This window comes from Epinephelus lanceolatus, chromosome 2, assembly GCF_041903045.1.
Source record: "Epinephelus lanceolatus isolate andai-2023 chromosome 2, ASM4190304v1, whole genome shotgun sequence".
In the NCBI taxonomy this organism is placed as follows: Eukaryota; Metazoa; Chordata; class Actinopteri; order Perciformes; family Serranidae; genus Epinephelus; species Epinephelus lanceolatus.
The window spans coordinates 28,165,594-28,187,775 of record NC_135735.1 but is presented as its reverse complement, the minus strand read 5'-3'; the positions used below and the strand labels follow the sequence as shown (position 1 = coordinate 28,187,775).

The following is a 22,182-nucleotide window of genomic DNA, read 5'->3' as shown; positions in this document are numbered from 1 at the left end:
CTCCATATATGATTTTTCTCCTGTCAGATGGCACTATCATGTGAAGGAGGAGCGAAGAAAGGGATTTGTGTGTGTGGAAATTGGAGCCGGGGGGGGGGGGGGGTTGAAAATGGACAAGAGGAAATCTTGGAGGAGGGATGGAGGCTTGGTGAAGGAAAGAGGCTTATGGGCGCATATGACTTTCTGTGGTTTTAAACAGGAAGATAAAGGAAACATACATAGATGCATACATGTAACCACCCTCTCAGACATCTCCCTCGAGCCCTTACTGGCTGTAAGTATTGTAAATGTGTTTATGAAAATTCCGCGTTGAGTCTGACAGATCTACGTCTGGTTGGCAGGCACCGTGTTTGAAGAACAGAAGGAAAAGGAATTAGCGTGTATAAAGAGGTGGTAGGTGGGTGGTGGTTGTGTGGGGTGTTGTTAGAGAGGAGGAAGAGGGAACGATGGAGGAATAATAGCTGTTTGTATTTTTTTGTGTGTGTATATGTGTCGAGGAAGGATGCCTACATGAGAACACAAATTCTGCAAGCTGCAAGAGGAGAATGAAGCCGTTGGTAGACGGCCCTTGTCTCCTTTATTTCCTTCTTTCCCTCACCTGCTTCTCTTCCTGCTCTCTTAATTATTTAGTCTGCCCTGCCTCTTCTCCAGTCTGCTTTGCCTCGACATGGAAAAGGAGGAGATAAGAAGAGAGGGGGGTGAGAGAGATATATGGAGTGGAGGTCTGTTGCTTAGCAGTCCTCTCCTCTCTGCCTCTTCCCTCCTGCCAACCTTATTTGTTCCTCCATTCTTGTGTATGCATATTGTGAGAGTGTGTGTGTGTGTGTATGTCTGTCTGTGTGTGGTGGTGAGTGAATAGGCTGTGACACTAGAGCTGTATTAAGTGAAGCTCCATTCCCCGGGCTGAGTGGGCTGCTATTGATTGGCCTAGTCTTGCAGGGGAGAGTAATGGCTCTCCGAGGTGAGGGGGGGAGGATTAGGCCACTAATTGCCATTGTGCAGACAAGATATGCCCCCCTCCCTCCCTCCCTCCCTCAGTATCCCCCACCCTGTCCCCGCCACCCACTCACCCATCTGCACCCCTTATCTCTCTGCTTTCCTCTCCTCTCCATCTCCTGTCTCACCTTGCACCTCTTTTGCACTCTCACTTGCTGTTTTTTTCCCAATCACTCCCATCTCCTATCATTTTTCATTTTCATGTTTCACCTCACATGTATCATCACCATCTTTTTCTCACATCTTTTTCTTCGCGCCCCCCACCGACCCTCTCTGTGCCTCTTACCACCACTCACACATAGATTTTCAGATTTTCTACAGACTGTCACCTCGCTGCCATTATTGATTCTTTCCATTATTTAGTGGTATTAGGTGTTTAAAATCAGTCAATATCCTGACCGCACCTATCATAAGCTGACGTTGTCAGTTATGTTGCCACGGAAACCGAAGCATGGAAGAAATGGCGGTTGGGTAAGAGATCTGTGGTTTTTGTTCTGATGGTGATAATTGGAGAGGAAGTAGACCTGAAACTGGCCCGAGGTTTCAGCTGCTGTGGTTGCAAGTAAGCACGTTTATGCACAACAGCACGCTACCTGCACATGCACACACACATAAGTGCACATCTCCGGCTGTCCTTGCTGCAGCGCCGAAGTGTGTGTCCCATTGAGAGGGTTGTGACCCAGTTTGACTGTGTAATGCTGAACTCGCTCTGAGCGGAGGAAACATACAGCACACTGTACTTTCAGGAGAAGAGGCAGGGGCTGGGTGAAGAAGAGGGTGAATGAGAGGACATGAAGAGACAACACAGGTTAAAACATGGGAGAGAGCAAAGGAAAAAAAAGAAGGGAAGACAGAAGAATAAAAAAAGACGGAAAGGAAGAGACGGTTGACACAGTTGAGAAGAACGGAGTGTGTAGCCTGTGTGGGGGGAGGTAAAGATGTAAGACTGGAAAAATGGAATTGCGTTGATAAACGTATGTGAACGAGAGCATATCACAAGAGAGGAACTGGAGAGAGAAAAGGCGAGATGTGTGGAAAGCGAGGCATGTGACCAGACCGTGACCCTGCGCTACAGGGTTTCCCTGGAGGGCTTTGTTAATGTGGCACAGCCACAGCGCAGCGGAGAAGCTCATTGGGCCAGCTTTTCACCACCTGCTGTGTGTGTGTGTGCGCCATGCAGGGGGAGTTTTGTGTGTGTGTGGCTGCAAGCGCCACTGACTGTATATACATTCTGTATGGCTGTTCACTCCCAAACAGTGTGTTCTTGGGTGTGTGTGTGTGTGTGTGTGTGTGTGTGTGTGTGTGTGTGTGTGTGTGTGTCCTGCATGTCAAGGCTATGTGACTCTCACAGGGCTGCTCATCCTGATCACTGTCAATTCATAAGAGGGGCCTAGGGCCATCCATCTGGCCCTCAGTGTGTGTGTGTGTGTGTCTGTGCACGTAATTTGTTGCTATTGTAGTGCTGCAGCCTCCTTTGTAATAATAATAATAATAACCAATAATGATAATAATAATAAAACTTTATTTATATGGCACCTTTTCAAAACACCGTTGCAAAGTACGTTAAGAACAGAACACATCAAAACACAGAGTGAATGACACAAATTAAAAGCTAAAAACCAGGCACACACTAAAACAGAGTAAAATGAAGTAAAATGTCATAAAACTTAAATGAAATCACTGAGAAATTCCCCAGTGAAGGAGCTACAGGATCATACTGTTCTTACATTTTCCTTTTTATTAGAGCAAACCACAGACAATCGGCCTGTCTTATGTTCTCTCCTTCACTGTACTCATGTCATTTGTCTCTGTCTCTCTCCAGCTGCATCCTCCATCAGCAGTGAGTCCTCTCCAGTGTCGTCCCCAGCCACCAACCACAGCTCTCCAGTCAGCACACCCAAGAGGGGTCCCCTCGGTCCAGGGCCTGTTCTGGTTCCCCCAGCAGGCCACAGCGTGCCAAACACTCCACCTGTAGTCACCATTGCTCCGACAAAGACTAGCAACGGCCTCTGGAGAAACGAGGGACGCCAGGTAAAACAACGTTCAAACACCTATCACACTGACCTTGATATTTCCTTTTTTCTCTCAGTTGCTCTGTCCGAAGTCTCAGATTGTTCCGGTGTATTTTTACTATCGTTGTATTTTACTCTCTGTCTCTCATCTGGCAGTTAAAGCAACATTTCAATGTTCTCATTCTGCAGCCTGACTGTCAGCACAAGCATGCACACAGACAGGCTCTTGAGGGATTAATGGATTTTGTAGATGACCTGTAACACATAGTGTGGCAGTACGTATTTGACATATGTACATGTGACATAGCTGGCTGGTCTATGAATGTCTGCTTCCCTCAAAACCTCCCCTCACCACCCTGTCACATACCCCCCTTATGGCTCTGTGCGTTAAACAATGCCAGCTGCCACTGGGACGTCGAGGTGACAGACTCAACGGCAGCTAACATCTGTGCCCCTCCAGCCCCCCTCCCACTTAGCCCTCTTGCCCTTGGCCCTACCCCTCCTAAGCCCCCCTTCCCCATCCCCACATCCAGCCTCACCCTCTTTACTCAAGCAGTCAAGTGCATCCTCCGCCTCGTCACCCAGACACCCGCTCTCTGTTACGTAGTGGGAGAGAGAGAGAGGGAGAGCTGCTTGCTTTGATAAGGAGTGGATTATGGATTATGGCCTTGCTTTAAGCCTTCTTATCTCAGCTCAGGGCTAATTTTCGAGGCCAAGCGCACAGTTACGAACAGCACTCGGCAACATGCGGAAACTCTCTGAGACAGTTTGACAGTTCCCCGGAGACAGAGGGAAGGGGGATAGCGAAGGGTGAGTGAGGAGGTCAGCAAGCCAGCAAAGTGTGGTAGCATTCAGGCTATTGTCCTCTCCCCTGGACAACCCCCCTGACCCTGACCCTTGCTAGCTATAGCTTTTACGAAATGACCCTTGTGCAGTTCAAGGGTCAACCTGAGCCGGGAGGGGCACACACAGGGGAGATGGGGGAACCCTGCCGATGATGTCACCTTTTTTTGCCATTCCTTCAGCATAGCAAGTTTCAAAGAGCAGAGAAAGAAGATTGTATGCTTTTGCACGGTGGTTGTGTGTGTGTGTAGGAGGTCAAGCTCGAATTGAAAAGGTCGCATCACAGGGTTTTTGGTGCCTCCAGCAGCACGGGGCCAACCAGCCAAAGATAAAGGAGGTTAAGGGAGGTGATGTGGACAAGAGGTAGGGATGAGGGGGCAGAGGTCGTGGGGGGGCAGCAGCGGGGATGCGTCATGAAAGCTGGCATCACAGCATTTCCCCTGTTTCTGCGGTTCTGCCTCAACGAACACATATAACTCTGTGTGAACAAAGAGCCACGAGGCCAGAAAGGACACACACAGACATACACACCATCAAAATGTCCCTCTTAAACAAAGATGATACTGTCTACAGCTTTACTTCAGTTGCTTATCACTGATCAGGCGTGATGCATCAGGGTCAACCCCTGGCACTTTGACCATGTCCCTTAAACCTTGTCTCGCACTGTGTCTCTTTTGTGCAGGATACCTTTGTGCCATGTCATGACCAACCTGTGTTTTCCATGCGACAGGAATGGCATTGTGTGGACATAAAGGGTTTCAGATTGTAGATGTAAAGACAAAAGGAGAGTCTGATAGAGGGAGGAGAAATAAAGAGGAGGGAGTCTGTTCCCTGTAAACCTTCCAAGAAAAGCTTGTTTGTTTCTGTGTGTACATTTGTGTCCTGCTTTCTCTGTGTTAGAAGGGTTGATTGGTGTCTCTCTGGCTGAGATATGAGTCTGTTTTTTTCAGTGGGTGGGGGGTGGGTGATAGGCAAGGCGGCTAAGGAGGGAGGGCTTGGTGCGTTGGCATTTTGCTTTAATGACTGCAGGAGTCTGCTCCCGCTGCTGCCTGTAATTGCTTTTTAATTGGCAATTTGGATTCATGGCTCCATCTGAGAGGCGTAAACGAGCGCTCTACAATGCGAAGGGTCTCCCACCCTCAGTGGGGGTTACAGGGGCCTGGCTCACACAGAGGAAGATGGCTGTTAATGGATGTGTCTTTGAGTCTGAGTGCTTGTATTTGTGCTCTGTACTTTGTATATGGCATGGTGCTGGTGAGCAGCGTGTGTTATATGGAAGGCTGTTTTTTGGCAAGTGGGGAAAGGTCAAAATGGGATGGCTGGTTGGATGTGTAGGTGCCTGAGTGGCTAAGGTGCCTCTCTAATGGGGATGGAAGGTTCTGTCTTTGTGGCGTACGTGCTTTTTCAAGGTGCTGACCTGTTACACCCACACCTTTGCATGTTTTTCTACAGGCGTGCATCCACACACATAGATATACACAAATGGAGACTAAGCTCAGGCAACAAGAAAGTGCACACAGCATCACAGCCGTATGTACACATTCTCCTTTGCAAACAACAATCATTGTTGATCAACTCATATGTAAGATGGTGTTGGTGGTTTTTAGTGACATTATTAATGGTAAAAGCAGGAAGCAGAAGCTGCTCAGTTGCGAAATCAAGGCAGCCCCACCATGTTTTTGCTAGAGCCTGAATTTATTTATTCTTCTTTAAATGGGGGAATCAGGGTTTTAACTACACTTACTACTTCCTTGTCCTATTCTTACCTCAGATTGCATTATGTTGCTGTCCTCTGGATTCTCTGAACCATATACATTGCTCTTTTTCTTCTTCTCTTGCAGTCATCTTTTCAAATTGCATCAGTTTCCATAGCCTCACTTTTGTTGGCTCCCTCTTCGCTCTCGCCTCCGTGCTCTGTTGTTTCCCTCTCTTACAAGAAACGCCATCTGAGCGGCCACTAAAGTTGATGTTTTATAAAGTCAACTGGTAAAAGGCCCAGCACTGTACATTTTACAAATTGAGCAACTTATTTCAGTGTTGTTAATTTTGAGCTGTGGATATATTCTGAGCCAGTCGGCCTTTGGACTGCTGCTTTGTTTTAGTAGGGTTACCGTTACATGTTTGAGGAGCCTGAGGATGCTGTTTGCGCAAGTCCTTCCGAGTTCCACCAGTGCTCCATCATGCTTGCATACCTTTAACTTTGCATCATTGAAACCTGTCTGTATATGCTAGCTAGAGATGCTGCAACAGCGAAGGTGGCTCGTAGCCTTGCATGGGTTCTGCATGGGTGCTAGATTTGCTCCTTTCGATTAAACAGTGCGCAGTACCTGCACTCCCGCAGTGAAATTCAGACCCTGATTGCTGTTTCACAGGCAACTTTGTGTCATCCTCCAGTGATGGGATTTTCTGTGAGATTTGTTGGAAAGGAACAGTTGATTCAATTCAAGTGATAATTTGTGGCTGGCAACCAGTTGACAGTTTTTGAGTCAAAGCCATGATTATGAAACCATGCCCCTGTCGTGCACAAACTCTGTGTATAACACAAGATATTGAACATAGGTTCAACCCACATTGAGAATACTAACTTCTGGTCACCAGATGAATACCAGATAGTCAACAAGACCTATAAATAGATTATAAATAGACAGTGCATGATTTTATTTTGCTAAGAAGGTTCTCGTGTTGTGAAGCCATCACAAGTGATCAGTGGAGTGTTGTTTGATTTAACTGTAACATTACTTTTCTCATTTGATCCTTCTCTGACCTGCAACGACCTGATTAGTGTTGAAGTTGGACCACAGATTGAGGCATGGGGGTACTCGGGCCTGCTCCTCACACATAACACAACAAACATAAATAGATACATGAACCTGTAGCATCAGTGGTGTTTATCAAGCAGTGATGACAGCTTTGCTAAACACTGATCACTTGGTTAGCAAAGCTGTCATCAGTGTGATTATAGCGATTGATTAAGTGACAGCCAGTGTGATAGAGAGCAGCTCGTCCTGCGCGGCAGTGCTCACCAGTAATATGTACCTGTATATCTTTATGACACTGAAGAGGGGATGGACTGGAGAAATTCACTCTGTACAAGTGCACATTACCTAGTCTGTAAGTTCATGAGGGCTTTTCTTAAGATCTCCAGTCAGCCACCCATCAGCTGTTAGTAGTGTTGGTCACTGAGGCACGAGATGTCTTGGAAAAAAGCAGGAGGAGGACAGACAGAGAGCCTGGCATCTTGCGGCTCCCAAGCCACAACCTGATATTGACTTCTTTTGACATATATGAACCTCATTTCCAGTTGGCTGCTGATTGGGAGGGGACGTCCTCTCATCTCCCTGTGCTCATAAAGCTTTGAAAGGATGGAAGTGGCATAGGGGGTTTATGGGGACAGGAGATTTGAGGGAGTAGAGTGCCTTACTGTTTAGTGAAGCGCAACAAACAACAGTAACATTAAACCACTGCAACATGGGGACGTCTGAGAAACAAAGGGGGATGTAGGGGGTCTAAACATTAGAGCCGTTTAAGATTGGATGTTAGCACATGAGTGTCAGCCTGGGTCAGTGGTTGCAGAACAGGACATGGAGGTAATGGCTCCCTAAATTGGATTTATTTTATCAGAGGCAGTAGTGAAGAGAGAGGACAGTGCTGCTGTAAGGTCTCTCTCTAATCCCAGGGAGCCAAAAGGTTAATTTAGTGGGGCAAGAACTGCCTTCTCCTCTCGCTCCTCTTTTTTATGTCTTCATCTCCACCTTTCTTTTCTTCCCTATTTCCATTCTCTCTAGTTGTTCCCTTGCCAACTTCAGCTTGAATTCTCGTTTTGCTGGAGATGAGATAACTGCTCCAGCGTACGTGCAAAAATCCTCTCCGACTGTATCCCTCCATAAACAATTTCCTTGTACAACTTACAAGGGTTGTAAGTTTCTCTGTTCTGCGACTGCATTTGTAGGCAGAGGGAAACCAAAGCTTCAGAAAATGCACTCCCACTCCCACAGCAGGATGCCTTTGTAGCTCTGAAATGGTGTATGTGCCTGCTGAGAGTGTGTGTCTGCGTGTGTGCGTCTATGTTTGTTGTGGGATTGGATAAGTGAGACCAGGCTTGCTGCCAAAGGGATAGAGGGAGGTGAAAGAGAAAAGGGAAGAAAGAGTAAGAAAAACAGAGGCAGAGGGATGTTGCTGTTTGGACTTTGTTGTCTTCCTTGTAGATGTAAGTGTTTAAGTTATGTTTGCACACACACACACGGGCATGCACACACATTCACACACACATACTTTGCTAAGATCAAAGTCATCATCTCTCCAGAAGTAGTGCTGTTGTACATCATTACCTCATCGATCAAGGATGACATCTCTTGTTTACAGAGGAAAAAAGTAAGGCCGCTTTTTACCACTCTCTACCTGCTTCCTCCATTTTATCATATATTCCCCTCAGAGGAATGCTCATCCGTCTATTTTTACAGGGAGGTAGTCTGTGTGAGAAAGTGAATAGAAGTGCCTGAGGTAGGGAGAGAGAGTGAGAGAGGCTGCTGCTGCTGCTGCTGCACCATAAACAGGCCTATTCTTTCCCCCGTCTCCCCCCTCTCACAGGATGGGCTCCATGAGCATTGACAACCGTGACGGTCACAGGTCTTCACGAACAATGAGTAAGACTCTCTCTGTGTATCTCTCTCCAGGCTGACTCGGGGCCTCGTGGGGCCAGCAGGGAGCGTCTGGGTGCAGAGGGAAGCATCCCACAGGAAAAGGGTGGCCCCTCAGTCCCTGCCCACCTCCTGGGAAACCCCTATGCCTTTGGTCTCACCCCCGGTGCTGTCATGCAGGATTCACGTTTCCAGCCCCTCAAGTGAGTCGCACACTGCTCTGCCTGTGCCTCTGGATTCGAGGAGTTTGCATGTTTTCAGTTTAAGTGGAAGTTTTTACACACATTGTTATAAGTGTATGATCAATAATTCATGGGCATATTAAACTCATTGGGAAAAGCAGCTGCAATAAATGTACACACATTTGTCTTTCTGGCAGTGGTGCTGAGAAATGAATAGTTTCACAGAGTGTGTGTGTACAACAGTGGACACATACAAATCAAATTAACCGTGGCTTTTCTCTGTTGTGCCCCTACCTCCCTCAGTCTGCCCAGACAGTTGCCTAACGCAGTGCCCCCTGGTCCTGTGCCAGAAGAGTACCTCCGTGGTTTCCGGCCCTACGCCACGACTGAGGATGCCCTCCGCATGCCCTCTTTGCCCTTGGGCCTGGACCCCGCCACTGCAGCTGCTGCAGCTGCCTACTACCACCCCAGCTACCTGCCCCACCCCTCCTTCACGCCATACAGGTAAGCCTCTCCGTTAATTTGTTTTGTTGACTTGGCACCCATTTCCTCTGAGAGCGAATTGTGCAAGTCAGTGCGTATGACTGAACTAAGTATTTGTAACGCTTGGACTCAGCAACAAATGCATTAGTGTATAGCTGACCTTGAATTCATGTTCCCAGAGGTAGAATATTGAAGTTGTTTATATTTATTTAACTGGGGGACAGATTTCATGTGTAAGAGAGTTGAAGAGAGATGTGGCATTGACAGATGGCAGTGCACATTTAAAAATCAGGTCCCAGGTAAACAAAAAGCAAAGTAACAGACACAAAAATAACCAAACTCACAGTTTCACATGGACATGAAGGACATCTGTTAAAACAAAAGGTGAGAGTACATTCTTGCACTAAGCACTGGGGTACCTCTTTGCAACACATAAAAGCAGAGTTTATCATATTGGATGCACTGAGTCCTAAATTACATCTTTATATATATTGTATTATCTGAGAGGCTGCCTCTTAGAAGCCACCGTATGAAAACATCCTGGTCAGCTGTGTCAAAATGCTTTTAAGAAATTGATTAAAAAACACATATACATCAGTGTTTATTGCCGAGGGCTGCGGTAATGTCATTTACAACCTTCACAGCTGCTGTAATGATGCTTTATTGCTCGCTAGATTACAGTGCAGTTCTTCATAAAAGATGAGAAGCACTATACTTATTTGACAGCTTTTCCATGGGTCCCTAATAATCTTTGCAGTATGAGACAAACAAAACTCCATATATGCCTTATTAATGAAAAACTTGTATTTATTTTGAAGCTTCTTAAACCAAGCCAGTTCATAGCAAGACCCATTTTCCTTGTCTTTACTCGAGCTAGATTATACTTATGAATAAAATATGAACATCTAAGAGAGCCGCGACTGGTTTTGCCACTTAACTCTATATATCTGGAGCTTGTTCATGCGTGCTTTGTGAGAAATTAACATAAAAGAATCCATGAGCTGTTTACACATCTGACATAAGATGTATCCTGTGGTTTGTACAGTCTCTTATAAGGAAATCTAGTTTTCTTTATGTTACTTGATAGTGTTCTTTATAGGAGTGACAGCCCACTGATCTTGCAGAGAAACACAGCAGCATTAAATCTATGTGCAGGTTTTTTTTAACAATGCATTCATCTCAAATGCACACTACATATGATCATGTAGACTTTATGTGTATGAGATGGACCCTTGCTTGCTTTGGGCTATCACACAGGCTGCGTGCCCCTGGTCTGTCAACCCAGTAAGATCAGAGGACTGCAGCACCCATCACACACTGTGCTGTAATGGATTTAATGAGGGGATGAGCAGTGGATGTAACACACATACACAACAACACACAGTTGTGCATCAACACACAGCACAGTCTCCTGCTAGCTGCTGTGTGGTGATTGAGGTTAGCTGACAGACCCTGCTTCTTTCTTGAAAGATGGAAGACCCTGTGATGTCGCTTCTTTGGGAGATGGAGGCGCGCAGGTTAATGAAAGTGAATGCTGCACTGTCACACGGAGAGACTGACTTCTCCTCTTTCTCCCTTTTCTTTTCTTCTTTTTTATTGCAATCCTTATCTCCCAGGATGGATGACCCATTCTGCCTCTCTGCTTTGAGGTCACCTTTCTATCAGCTTCCAGGAGGGGGAGCTTTACCTCCCATCCATCCCTCTGCTGTTCACATGCACCTACCCGGGGTCCGCTACCCTGGAGACTTCACGCACCCGTCACTGTCAGCACTGCAGTCTGAGAGGTACAGTCCCCTTCACTCATGTATACGTACAGTCACGTGCGTGTGTACAGCAGATCTCAACAGCATTAAATGATTTCTGTCTGATTTCACTGACGTCCTCTTTCTTCTTCTGTCCCTTTGTCCATTTTTGCCTTTTAGGCTTCAGCTGGAGGATGAGCTGCGGCAGAGAGAGAGGGAGCGTGAACGGGAGCGCGAGCGTGAGAAGGAGAGAGAGCGCGAGGCGGAGAGGGAAAAAGAGCGGGAGAGGGAACGAGAGAGGGAGCGAGAACGGGAGAAGGAGCTGGAGAGGGAGAGAGAGCGCGAGCGGGAAAGGGAGCGCGAGAGAGAGCGGGAGAGGGAGAGAGAAAGAGAGAAGGAGCTGGAGAGGCAAAAGGAGAGAGCACTGAGGGAGAAGGAGCTGCAGGCGTCCAAGGCCATGGAGAGCCACTATCTGGCTGAGCTCCATGCCATGAGGGGGCAGGAGGACCGAACCAAGCCTGAGAGACTCACTCCTAATCGGGCTGGTATGTGTCAGTGCTGTCCCTGGAGATTCCTCAAGCTACAGCCATACTGACTGTAAACACTTCTCCCTGTAAACACCTTATATCAAAGAGAGCTGAAACAATTAGTCAATTAGTGTTTTAATCTGCACCAATTAATGATTTTCAGATAATAGTTTAAGTTATTTCTTAAGCTATTTCTTAAAAGAATGTTCTTTTTTTCCTTGTGTACAATAGCAAACTGAATATTTTGGGGTTTTAGCTGTCAGACAAAACAAGTGATTCAGAGACATCACCTTGCTCTCTTATCCACTTGTGAATGCTATGTTTCCCCTTTTTATGTCATTTTATAGACAGAATTAAGAAAATAATAGTCAGATAAAAACAATCACTAGTTGCATCACTAGTCCCTGACATCAAAATCTGACCTTTCTCCCTCCACAGATAAAACCAAAGAGCCCGCCCCACCAGCTCCCAAACCAGTCCCGCCAGGACTCCATTCGTCAATGATCCAATCACATCATCCCATCCCCGGTCTAATCTCAGGCCATGGCCTCTACATGGGCTCCAGCGGTGTAGGGACTGCGCTCTCTGCCTCAATGATCGCTCAGAGGACCAATGAGGAGGAGAGGTGGTTGGCACGGCAACGCAAGCTGCGGCAGGAGAAAGAGGACCGTCAGTACCAGGTGTCTGAATTCCGCCAGCAGGTTCTGGAGCAGCACCTGGACTTGGGCCGGCCAGCTGATGCAACAGATCATAGGACAGACTCACACAGGTGAGGCAACACTCATGAGGGTAAACTCGCCGCAGTCCAGCCATCATGTACGGAAATTTCAAACCCATTTCTTGTTTTTTACCACATGCCACGGTAGTATTTATTTCCACATGACGTGGCAATTGCAGAGTTGTTTTGCCCATGTTATCTGATAGAGACGAGAACTTCTGGGGTTGCCTGATATCAGACAGAATTGTCAACTCACTACACTCAGTTTCAATCTTCATCTAACGCCATTTTAATTCCACACTGATGCATAGCCATGTCAACATACCTGGGGTTTTAAGAGTGGAGTGTAGCGCAGTAAAACAAACTATGATGTCAGGCAGTATTGAGAAGACTTGTCGATATAGAACGGCCTTGATAGCAGTGTCTATCTTTTGTGTAGTGCCATTGTGGTTATCTCTCCTCATTGGTTCTGGCCAGCACTTGACTACGCTTGACAACAGCTTGACAGCCGTTAGTCCCACCCATAGTGCTGATTGGCTAATACAGTGCTCACTGGTCGTTGTCATGTCACAGTGCCAGACGAATCAGTCAACTTGAACTCTGTGGAGGTGGCGGATTCAAAGGTCTGGACTCAGTCAAGACCTGGGGTCTCTGTGACACTAAAAATGCGTGCATGCTTTCAGTGCAAACACTCTTTCAGGGGTGTTTGGCTGTCTATCTTTTCCAGTCTTATAGGGACAGTTGTGCCTGTGTTCTGAAGCCTCAGAAGCTGGCAGGCTTTAGAAGTTTGTTTTCTGGCAGGACTGGAAAAAGATAAACCCTGTCAGAAGCATCACATCTACTCTATTTCCGTCCATGCTTCCTTCTAGGCCTGACATGTAGGCAAACAGGCAACTGTGTTTAGGTGTTGATGCAGGGTGTAAAGCGGGGTCCTGATGACTGCTGTTTCGTGAGTGCTAGGTAGGGGTTTCAAACAGGCAGCAAGTGGGACGGCTAAGATACACAAAGGCTAATTCTCAGCTAATCCTCTCAACCTTGCACAGCGTAAGCCCCCTGCTTACCCTCCTTTGTTACTGTGCCTGTGTTTGTGTTGTTGTGTGCGATTCAGAAGTGAGGCTGTTAATGCTGAACTGGTAGGACAGGGGAGATACACACGTCTGCTATCAGTAACCCTACGGTATAATCGCAGAATCACAGCTCGCAGGCTGCAGATTGCAGATAACACACATTTACTCACTCAGTCACACACACACACACACAGAAATGCAAACACAAACATAATTTGACTGGTCATGCAGTGTGCGCTCCTGCCAGGTTTGATTTGGAAAGATGCTCGAGACAGTGTCCATCAGCCATCTGCCTTTCTTTCTACTGTACTGTTGCCATTTCTTTTCCACCACTATATCATTATTTCTTTAAAAAGTCTCTTTTCACTCTTGTTCTCCCTTTACATATATATTATTTTTTTCTCTCTCATATCATTGACTATGATTCCTTTTCTAGCAATATGCCATTTTCCTTACCCACACTGTGTCGGCCCTTTTCTTCTCTGCCTGCCTGTCTGTCAGGAGAATATTTCTCCTGGCCTCTTTCTTAGTAGCCCGCTCTCTGGACTTGCTCTCTTCCTCTCTGCATGTGCATGCATGCCACACTACAAGGACCTGACAGATCAAAAACAGGCCTGTATATCTGGAGGACACTGTGTGCCTTGGCCACATCCTCACTCTGCTCTGGGCTACTCTGTCTGGGCTTGATAACACTGCTTTGCACAGACACACAAACCCACAGACACAGTGACAGGGATGAAGGGAAATAGGCAATGCATATAAACACTCCGTCTTTATGTTGCATGCGTGATTGTAAAACACCATAAATCAAATTTTGAGGTGATATGGGCGCTGTGCTGTATTTCCAACAGATAAATCTCACCCCTCTTCCATTGTACGTCCACAGATCCATACCAAATCACCATGAACCAGGAAGCCGGGACCTCCATCCTCACTTAGGCGCCCCTCCACCCCTCATTTCCCCCAAACCTCCCCAGCCACCTCGTGAACACCACCCACCCACCACCCTGTGGAACCCTGCATCTCTCATAGAAACTGCCTCAGAGTCCAGACGCAACCACGAGCCCTCAGGGATGGGACACTATGAGCTCAGTCGGCTTCCTCCAGGACCCTCCAAATATGAGGACGGAGCACGAAGGAGAGAAGGGGGAGCGATGGAGAAGTATCCCCCGCTTAGAGGTCCTCCGGGCTTGCCGGAACCCAGCACATTCCTTGCTGATCTGGAGAAGTCCACTCAGACCTTCTTCAGCCAGCAGAGGGCATCACTGTCCCTGACCAGCCAGTATGAATTGGAGGGAGCCATGAAAAGCAATGCTGGACTAAAGAGCCTCCAGGGACACCCGGGGCACAGTAGACATGGACAAGGGCTAGGAATGGTTGCCGGGCCAGGGATGGGACAGGTAGCCACACTGGGGATGGGTCCAGACGCAATGCTGATCTATGACGAATTCCTTCAGCAGCACCGAAGGCCTGTCAGCAAGCTGGACCTGGAGGAGAAGAGGAGAAGGGAGGCCAGGGAGAAAGGTACTCACCATACTCTGCATACTGTTGCACTACAGCTGATCCCATGTACTCTTACATGCTTTGAAAAATCATAGACTATATCTTGTTTTATGTAACAGTCAACTTTTTTAGTGGATTTAAAAGTGGGGTGTCAGTAGTGACCTCTGTGCCTGCTGCAGGTTACTACTATGAGCTGGATGACTCATATGATGAGAGTGACGAGGAGGAGGTGAGAGCCCATCTCAGGAGAGTAGCAGAGCAGCCCCCACTCAAACTGGATGACTCCACAGAGGTAAAACACCTGCCAACACATTTCCTCTCTGTGCTTTCCACAAGCACTAATGACAGAACATTACACAAATATCTTTTTTTTCTGCCTCTCCGCACAGAAATTGGACTTCCTGGGAGTTTTCAGCCTGACCACAGTGGGCCGGCGAGATGAGCTGGTGCAGCAGAAGAGAAGGAAAAGGAGGAGGAGGCTCAGAGAGCGCAGTCCCTCACCACCTGCCTCGCACTCGAAACGCACTCCTCCCCCTCCTCCCCAGCTCAGCACGCGCTTCACTCCTGAGGAAATGGACCGAGCACCAGAGCTGGAGGATAAGAAGCGGTTCCTCACCACGTTTAAACTGTCCCATGTCACTGTACAGCAGAGGAGAGGTAAAGGAATTTATATTTGTAGTTGTAATACACAGATTTAGTGCAGTCTAAGGAGCACATACTCCACCCCACACTTGTCCACCAAAGTGTTTTTCCTGAGGCCAGCATATCTTTTGAATTCTTTGCAATGGGAGCGCCACCATTTGCTGTTTTTTGTCTGAACTCTGAGAGTTGGAAAAATGTTACATTTTGGGTAAAACTCTGTGCTCATCATCGTCACTTTTTACTCAGCTGGCCAGTCACAGTGGAGGGACGAATACCACGAAGACCAACTGTCACATCATACATGTACAGGCGCTGAACAACAACAATGGAGGAGAAATATGCTGTATATATGTTAATATATATGTTTTACTCTTATGAACCCACATAGACTGGCAGGTTTGTTTTCTTTCCTTATGTGCTTCAGCTCTCCTTTCATCCAGAGCAAGTACTCTACCTTGTGCCAACATTTTCATTTCTGTAGATATTCCGTATTATAACAACAAGACGCAACCAAAGTGCCTCAGTTAAAAAATCAAGCGCGCCTAGCAGGATGTTCGCTGAGGAGCCCCTGCCATTTCAGCTGGGGAAAAAATGCTTTGGTTGACATGGCCCCCTTGGTCACGTTTAAAAGTGCTCTTTAAATCAACGGCAAATATGGTTGCTTCTGTCTAACAGCTACTCTTAATACCAGTCTTGAGTGTTGCTAACCAACCGTTTTGTTTAATTATGTTTCAAGAATTACATTAATTAGTGGAAGAATTAAGTGTGTTTAACAATGCCTCGTAGCTATTCTTGATTAAATAAACTATAGCTCCCTTATTGTTTAAGTAAAGAATTTCTAAAACTAACTCCATGCCTTCCATGGTACAATATTGGAATTAAAAGAAGTGAAATGTTTTTTACTGATATTGAAAAATACTGTAACATTAGCGCAAGGCAGAGCATGCATGAGTGTGCCTCAGCAGGCTAGTTAGAAACCATTGCATTACAGAACTGACCCAGTGCCCTTTACATGCCTCGCAAACATCTCCATCCATTACTCATATCATGTCTCTCCTCTTTGACATCTCATTTCGGCAGAGTTAAGAAGAAGACTGATTGCATGCTCATTTGGCTTTTAGAAAGTAGCAGTCATTCTCAGTCAGCTCTGCAGCCTGCTGACGCTTCACTTTAGCTGAGCTCTGCCTGCTTTACATGCACTGCCGTCTCATTAATATGTTGACTCAAGCCTTGAAGGAAACCTTAAAGGGGGTCAAACAATGATCATGTCAACCTCAAACCCCGAATTATATGCAGCATATTTTAAACAATGTATGCATAATGTAATGCTTTACTTTGCCCTAGTTAGAAAGGTTGACTTGTGTCAAGGTTCCTTTGCACTTGCAGTCGCACACACATGCACACGCACACACACGTTCTGACAAGGAATTGGGAGTGGCAGCAGTGGGCTTACAGTGATCCTCGTCTAATCCCCTTGATTTACTGTTTGCTGCCCACAGATGGCAGCACACTGCCTCCCACACTGTCAGGCCACACTCAACCTCCTGTAACACACACACACACACACACACACACACACACTGGGAGAAATAGATGCCTCTGAAATAGTGAATAAGATACATACGGACATGTCTAACTTATCTTCTCTGTTTCTCTGTCTCTTAGATAATGAAAGAGTGGTGGAGCTGCTTCAAGCCATTAAAGAAAAGAGCGTAACCTTGGATACCATCAGACACGCCCCTCATCCGCTGTGTAAGAGCCCTCCAGCACAGATTTCTGGTGAGATCACTATCTCATTCCTAACGTATTGGGTTTGTGTGGTATTTATTCATTTGTATGATGCATCTTAAGTAACTACAATCTCTAATTGCAGTGTTCCTTCTGTAGTAATGTGGATCTTGACCTCATCATGACTAACCCATGTTCAAATGATTGCAGATTCTGCATTTGCCCAGACTTCCTCTGAATCAGAAGGCCACCACAGTGTCAGACCGCATAGCCCCTCCCCACATTGCCCAGCATCCCCCAATGGTCATCCAAAACCCCTTGGGGAGACATTAAGACCAAAGGAACCCCCTTCTCCAGCTGTCTACCCAGACAAGGCCCGGGGGCCCAGTGAGGGACCCATCTCCAAGAGGAGCTCCAGCCTGCTGAACAGCTTGCGGCCCCCACTCCCCCTGCAGGCTAAAGAGGGCCTCCACAGCGTCAATGGGCGCACCAAACCCTGGGACAGCTTCACCCCGGAGGAATTTGCCCAGCAGTTCCACGAATCAGTGCTTCAGTCCACTCAGAAGGCTCTGCAGAAACATAAAGGTAAGCTGAGCAAGCCTCGGAGATCTGTCTGTGATGGTGGCAAATGAGACCAACTTTCAGCAATAAGACTAAAGGTACAAACTACAGGTCTGCCAGGAACATCTTTTTCCCCAAAAAAATCCCCACTTCAAATGGTTTTCTTGGGCTTCTATGAAAGTATATTTAATGTCTTCTGATTTTGCAAGTGCAATTTTTTTGAGGATGTCATCTTGGCCTCTTTGAAATTTTTCTGGCATTTTATAGACCAATCAATCAATCGACAAAATAATCAGCAGATAAACTGATAATGGAAATAAACGCTTTCCGTATCCCCAGCTGAATGAACTAATCCTTTCATCGCTATTAAAATGAATAAATATTGATGAAAATATGACAAAACCTCCTGCTCGTCTTTCAGGTGGAGCCACAGGGATGTCGGAGTCATCCCACCTCCAGGAGTCCTCCGTTCACTACAACATTCCAGAGCTTCAGAGCGCCCCCGGCCGGCTGCCGCAGCCACATTCACAATCACACCCTCAGCCCAACGGGCAGCACTTCTCCGTAGCCCTACACCGGGAGGCCTCAGGGACGAGAGAAGACCTGTCGGGTCCGGACGACTCTGAGGAGGAGGAGGATGAGGAGGAAGAGGAGGCTCCTGTGTCCAAGTGGCAGGGGATTGAATCTATATTTGAAGCTTATCAGGAATACGTTGAAGGTGAGGAGCTGTAGTGAACATGCGGTGGTTCTGTTGGCGCTACTAAAAATCTCATAGCTCTGTTTAATTATGTAGGTTTCATATCCTCTACCTCTGAAAATGCTGTCAATATCTTATAGTATAGGTTCATAATTTAGTGTTTCCTTTTATTTCTTTAAACTGTCTTCATCTTGAAGCAGTTTGTTTGATGGTGGTAATCAATACAAATGAATAGGCTTGAGTTATAGCAGTTGTTGTAATGTTCTCTCATCACTAGAGGGCGGTATTTATCCTCCTTCAACACAACATGTTCAGATAAAATGTATCATCAGGATGTGTACCAGAAATATAGTCATCAGAAGTTGAATACCCCTCTGACCAATTCCAGTCTATACAACACACAGTTTCAGTGGTGTGTTTTATTTCCTTATAGACATGAAGATAAATGCATCTGAAGACAATTTCTGGTAAATTAGCCTTGCAGCGTCTGCTGATTAGATGACACCTGGTCTAGATTCTGCAAACAGGTCAATGTTTACTGTTCCAAGGCTTCATTTGTTTTCTCTAATCACCAACTCTCTGTTTTCTCTCATTTGGTGTTGTCCTTCAGAGCAAAGCTTGGAGCGACAAGTGTTGCAGAGCCAGTGTCGAAGACTAGAAGCTCAGAACTACAACCTCAGTCTGACTGCTGAGCAGCTGTCTCATAGCATGGGGGTAAGATGCATACATACACACATATTGCGCCTTCTGACACACTCAAAGCCTAGACTCATTAAAAACTACCTATTTTTTTAAAGCATAAATTAGATACACCTCTGCAATCCTTGCATGCTTTTAATTTTTTCCCCCCATTGATGCCATGTAACTGAAACACATCTGACTGCTGTAACTTTGTGTTAACACCTCTCTGCTGCTCTGCTCATGTAGGAGCTGATGTCCCAGAGACAGAAGCTGGCAGTGGAAAGAGAGAAGCTACAAGCAGAGCTGGAGCACTTCAGGAAGTGTTTGACACTGCCACAGACACACTGGCCGAGAGGCGGCCATTACAAGGGCTACCCTCCCAGGTGACCCCAACATGCCGACCTGATGGCCCCCAGGCCCCCAGCCACCTCCCCTTTCAGACTGACACCCAGAGTTTATTTTTCATGGCCTGGTCCACATGGCTCCATGGAAGAGAATATGGCTGGAAAGATAAGATGAATGAGTGAATGGAGTGAATGGATGATGGATGAATGCACAGGAGACAGGACCATACAGTGAAGGACAGGCAGTCTTTGGATTGTGGCCAGCCAGGGACTGTGCCACGAGCCACTAACGTGTGCCAATGTAGCCAACCCCGTGAGCATGGGGCAGGAGTACCTGAAGATCAACACACACACACACACACCTGCTTTTCACACATTCTTCAGTCCCCACTGCTCCATTGTTCAGTCCCTGCATCCCTCACCGCCACAGCTACACAGACAATCCTGCCAATGAGGGAGCAGCTGCCCCAGGAAGGGTGTCGTCAAGAGAATTAAATGCTCCAAAGGCTTCAGGCCAGTTGGGACTGATTTCTATCACAGAGGCCACGTGAGCTTTTGAACTGGAAATGCACTTAAGAATAAAAAGCTGAAGAACTACCTGGTGGTACTGTGTTACAACAAAGAACTGTTCAAATTAGGGAAGAACTTAGAAAAATGCACATTTTTGGAAAGAATTAACGAAATGTTTTATTTCGAAATAGAAAATTTGAGAATAAGAATTTTAAAAGGTGCTTCAGCCTTGTATTGTATATAATATGAAGACTTAAAAGAATTTTGTATGTTTTTATTACTTTAATCATTGTTCTTTTAAAGAAAAAGCCTGCCATTTTTATATGTTTATGCTTTTTTTTTTTTTTTTTTTTTTTTTTTTTTGGGTTGGAAAAGAAAGCCTTGCTTTTAGTGTTTGTACTGCTGCTGGCCAGAACAGCTCATTTTAACAGAGTGAGGGAGAAACAGGATACACTGCTCCTCTTACTCTCTCCTGACCCAGCCACAACCACCTCATCTGGCATCTGAGCTCAGCAAAGCTTATTTGAAGGTCTGGAGACATGGCTCCTGCCCTCTCATCCCCCCTTCTTCACCGTTACATGTGTCTCTCTGTTTGAACGCCCATTAACAACTCCTCAGCTTCACTGCTGCTAGCATGACTAGTTAGCTTGAGATATTCTCATACATACAGAAACCAGTTGAGATCCGCAGTGACATGTTTTTGTTTTTTTTTTTACGTTCCTCACTTGACATACTTGATTATTTTGTGAACACATGAAGATTCTCTTAAGCAGCCAGCGGATGGAACTGGTTCTTGATGCTTTATCCTACCATTGGACCTTTCACCTCACTTTGTACGACATCATACACCATTGGACTCGAACAAAATGACGGTTTGCATAACGTCTTACAAGCCCTTATCAGCAGCAGCCACGAGAGGACATAGTGCCAAAATTTAAAAACGGTAGCATTTTGGATTCATTTTCAGTTGAGTTGCAATTAGGTAGCCAAACATTCAAACCAGAGTAGCCATCTTCCACTGCTGAACACCTTCGACCCCAATCATTTTACCCCCTTTTTAGGTCCCCGCTATCCAAAGTTGCCAACATATGATATTGGTCAATTCAACCTGGGCATTCCCTGGTACATATAACATCAGATAGGTTTGCTTTACCTAGCCTCACTCATTTACTCCTGCTCTGTTTTACACTGACTCTCGCCTGTAACTCGCGCTGCCTCAGCCTTATGGTTTCATGTGCGATTGGAGACCCCAGAGGCCAGTCAGGAGGTGCATAGATGATTGTGGTGTTAAGAGCGGGGGGGATTTTGGTACTTCAAAGTGAAAAACACGTAATCAACTTTGTGCATAAAGTGAATTTATAAAACTGAAGCACAGCTTACCCCCCACATACAGTATATGAATAAGTGCCTCAAGAATTTGGGAGCATGTGAATGAGTTGCAGTCCACACAGCGGACGTTCTACACACAACACCAGTGATCAGGGACTTTACATTTTACATTAAAGTGTCTACTGTATGTCTCACACCTTTCAAATATGTGCATGCCAAGAACCGACACAGAATTCCTTTATCTAAACGCGTCTCCGAGAACCAATTTAAATCACGGCACCTTTTTTTATAAACGAGGCCCCCCCAAGCCAGTTCAGAGGATCAGCTGGATACAGAGTGCAGTCTGACATTTTTACAAAGCTGAAGAGGCATGCTGAGGTAAGCTGCCAACGACCCTGGGGAGGAAGGTGCAGTACAGTGAGCCCCTCACACCCAGCCTCCCTGTGTCTCCAACCCACGCACGCCCATGCAATAGCCCCATTACTCAGTGGAGGATGTCTAGATGCTGTGAAATCCTGTTTTTAAAAATGTACTTGTTTGAATTCATTGTAATGTAATATATTCTTTGTTGAATGTAGTAATTAGGTATTTATGAATATATGGCTGTGATTTCAGACAAAAAAGAAAATAAAATATTTCAAAAATGTTAAATATCAACCTTCGCCTGTTTGTACATAGGAGGGAAGAACTCTAAAACTCATGCACATACATACATGTTTCTCTACCTTTCCTGGCACAGATTCTTTGTAGATGTGTGAACGTAGTACTTACCCATCATAACTCCTGGTTTTAGATTAAAATGGTAATGGGTCTTGTTTAGGCAGTGGGCTTCCCTCCCCACTAGCACATGCATTTTGGGTTTTAAAAATAGTTCTTTCGTTGCCCTGCACTTCAACACTGACCTCAGAACTGGAGTTGGACCTGGTATGCTGAGCTGTAGCTCCTAGCTGCTCTTAAATATTTCAGTTGGGTCAAATACA

At 46.1% G+C, this 22,182-nt stretch overlaps 1 protein-coding gene across 4 annotated transcripts in view; it reads left to right on the top strand.

The window, feature by feature from the left end:
• The window catches only part of gse1b (Gse1 coiled-coil protein b), a 188,206-nt gene extending 168,653 nt beyond the window's left edge, over positions 1–19,553 (top strand). For all 4 annotated transcript variants that reach the window (XM_033619456.2, XM_033619464.2, XM_033619480.2 and 1 more), the window contains 14 exons: positions 2,819–3,027; positions 8,525–8,691; positions 8,974–9,174; positions 10,770–10,937; positions 11,076–11,440; positions 11,861–12,191; positions 14,094–14,731; positions 14,890–15,002; positions 15,100–15,367; positions 17,018–17,131; positions 17,291–17,665; positions 18,063–18,359; positions 18,949–19,052; positions 19,266–19,553. In XM_033619456.2, coding sequence (XP_033475347.1) covers positions 2,819–3,027; positions 8,525–8,691; positions 8,974–9,174; positions 10,770–10,937; positions 11,076–11,440; positions 11,861–12,191; positions 14,094–14,731; positions 14,890–15,002; positions 15,100–15,367; positions 17,018–17,131; positions 17,291–17,665; positions 18,063–18,359; positions 18,949–19,052; positions 19,266–19,406 — 3,491 coding nt within the window. In that variant the 3' untranslated portion in view covers positions 19,407–19,553. The remainder of the gene's footprint in view (positions 1–2,818; positions 3,028–8,524; positions 8,692–8,973; positions 9,175–10,769; positions 10,938–11,075; positions 11,441–11,860; positions 12,192–14,093; positions 14,732–14,889; positions 15,003–15,099; positions 15,368–17,017; positions 17,132–17,290; positions 17,666–18,062; positions 18,360–18,948; positions 19,053–19,265) is intronic.
• The last annotated feature ends 2,629 nt before the right edge of the window (positions 19,554–22,182 follow it).